Below are 2,500 nucleotides of genomic sequence, written 5' to 3' on the forward strand. Positions count from 1 at the left end.
TTACAGTTATCATTATTACAGTTATTAATTGATTATTAATGCTATTGTTAATATTGTTATTATTATCCAGATTACTATTATTATCATTGTTACTATTATCATTCATTATTATTATTATCATTCATTACCGTTATTGTTATTATCATTATGATTATTATGATTATTGCCATCATTATTATTATTATTTATAGTAATATTAGTAATATTTACCAGAGGTGTCTTATATGCCATTAAATGGTAACTTTTATCATTATCATTACCTTTATTGCCTCCACCAATGAAGTTACGCTTTTAGTAGCGTTTGTTAGTTTGTTTGTTGGTTAGTTGGTTAGTAGGATAGCACAAAAAGTTATAAAGTTTTTTTTTTTTTTTTTTGTATTTTTTACAAGATGTGTGTCTTAGCCCAACAGAAGCCATTAGATTTTGGAAACACGAACGTCACCAGTGTACATGAGAAAGAGGTGATTTCGATGTAATTCTTCGTCTGAATATCTTATTGCATCAGTGACCCTATTGCCTTGGCGGAGATATGCGCTGAGTGCTTCTAGTATATCATACACCATCCCGAACGCGAGTAACAAACCAGCCCCTCTCCCCCCCCCGCAGACGGCGGTTCAGCAACGTGAGTGACGTCGTGACGCGCAAGATCTCGACGACGATCGGCTGGCGCAGCGTCCGGGCAGAAGCGGTGGTCACGCAGGCCAAGTGTCTCGCCACGCAGTACATCCGGTCGAGACTGAAGCGCGCGGGCCTCCTGCACAAGAAGCTGGGGCTCCAACGGCTTCGCTCCGTGGCCAACCTCGCCGGCGGATGGGAGGTGTGCGAGGTAGGTCGCTCGGGGAAGCAGGTTGATCCCGGGGGGCGTTGGGCGAGGGTTGTGTCTGGCTGTTGGGTGAGGGTTGTGTCTGGCCGTTGGGCGAGGGTTGTGTCTGGCCGTTGGGTGAGGGTTGTGTCTGGCCGTTGGGCGAGGGTTGTGTCTGGCCGTTGGGTGAGGGTTGTGTCTGGCCGTTGGGTGAGGGTTGTGTCTGGCCGTTGGGTGAGGGTTGTGTCTGGCCGTTGGATGAGGGTTGTGTCTGGCCGTTGGGTGAGGGTTGTGTCTGGCCGTTGGGTGAGGGTTGTGTCTGGCCGTTGGGTGAGGGTTGTGTCTGGCCGTTGGGTGAGGGTTGTGTCTGGCCGTTGGATGCATGGACGGGGATATGTGTATGGGTGTTTGGTGTGTGTATAAGTCTGTGTCGAGCAAGTGTCGACAGAAAAAGAAACATACACGTATATTTATACACTATATGTGCAATATATATATATATATATATATATATATATATATATATATATATATATATGTGTGTGTGTGTGTGTGTGTGTGTGTGTGTGCGCGCACTTTACACACACACACACACACACACACACACACACACACACATATATATATATATATATATATATATATATATATATATATATATATAAATGTATGTATGCATATCTGTATATATATATCTGTATATATATATATATATATATATATATATATATATAAATTTGTATGTATATATTTATTTATTCTTTTATTTATTTACCATTGTATATAGATAGACAGATAGATAAATATAATATATATGCATAGTTATATAAATTTGTATATATATATATATATATATATATATATATATATATATATATATATGTGTGTGTGTGTGTGTATGTATGTATGTATATAAGTATTTTGTGCTTCTGAATGGCAGTCTGTATCTCTCTTATCTGCCGTTGTAATTCATTGTCTTGCTACGTCTGCCCCTCTTGTATGGTTGCCATCAACATTGAGATTTATTGTTCCTTTAACTTTGGGTACGAAGTGAGTGCGTTCGTATGTACTCACGTGTTTGTGCTTATTTGACTGTGTATGTTTGCGTTTGTGTATGTGTGTGTTTGAGTTTATGTGTGTGTGTGTGTTTATGTGTTTGAGTTTATGTCTACGTGGGTGTGGCTGTGTTTTGTGTGAGTGTGTCTGTGTCTGTGTGTGTATGTGTATGTGTGTATTACTGTGTGTATGTGTAAGTGTGTATTACTGTGTGTGTGTGAACTTGGTTTACAAACTTATGTGTGTGTATTTATGTGTGTTAAGAATAGATAAAACATACTATGTTATAAGAGCACATTAAATATTTATAGACAAGTGTAACGTCTGTTTGCAAAGACCAAACCACTTTTAAAAACACTTGGATGACGGCTTTATCTCTCCTTTTTCTTTCCTCCTCCTTCTCTGTGTATTTTCTAATCTCTTTCTGTTTGTTTCTTTTTCTGTCTTGTCATATTTCGTTCTTTTATTGGATTTCTTTTCTTTTCTCTTTTATTGTTTTCTTTTCGTCTTTCTCTTTCTCTTTCCTGTATCTTCTATTCTCTCTCTCTCTCTCTCTCTCTCTCTCTCTCTCTCTCTCTCTCTCTCTCTCTCTCTCTCTCTCTCTCTCTCTCTCTCTCTCTCCCCCCCCCCTCTCTCTCTCTC

At 39.2% G+C, this 2,500-nt stretch overlaps 1 protein-coding gene across 7 annotated transcripts in view; it reads left to right on the forward strand.

Moving 5' to 3' along the window:
• LOC113804020 (bcl-2-related ovarian killer protein-like) overlaps window positions 1-2,500 on the forward strand; it is a 58,501-nt gene that overhangs the window by 29,941 nt on the left and 26,060 nt on the right. For all 7 annotated transcript variants that reach the window (XM_070143351.1, XM_070143362.1, XM_070143350.1 and 4 more), the window contains one exon: window positions 607-826. In XM_070143351.1, coding sequence (XP_069999452.1) covers window positions 607-826 — 220 coding nt within the window. The remainder of the gene's footprint in view (window positions 1-606; window positions 827-2,500) is intronic.

Source organism: Penaeus vannamei, chromosome 3 (genome assembly GCF_042767895.1).
Source record: "Penaeus vannamei isolate JL-2024 chromosome 3, ASM4276789v1, whole genome shotgun sequence".
NCBI lineage: Eukaryota > Metazoa > Arthropoda > Malacostraca > Decapoda > Penaeidae > Penaeus > Penaeus vannamei.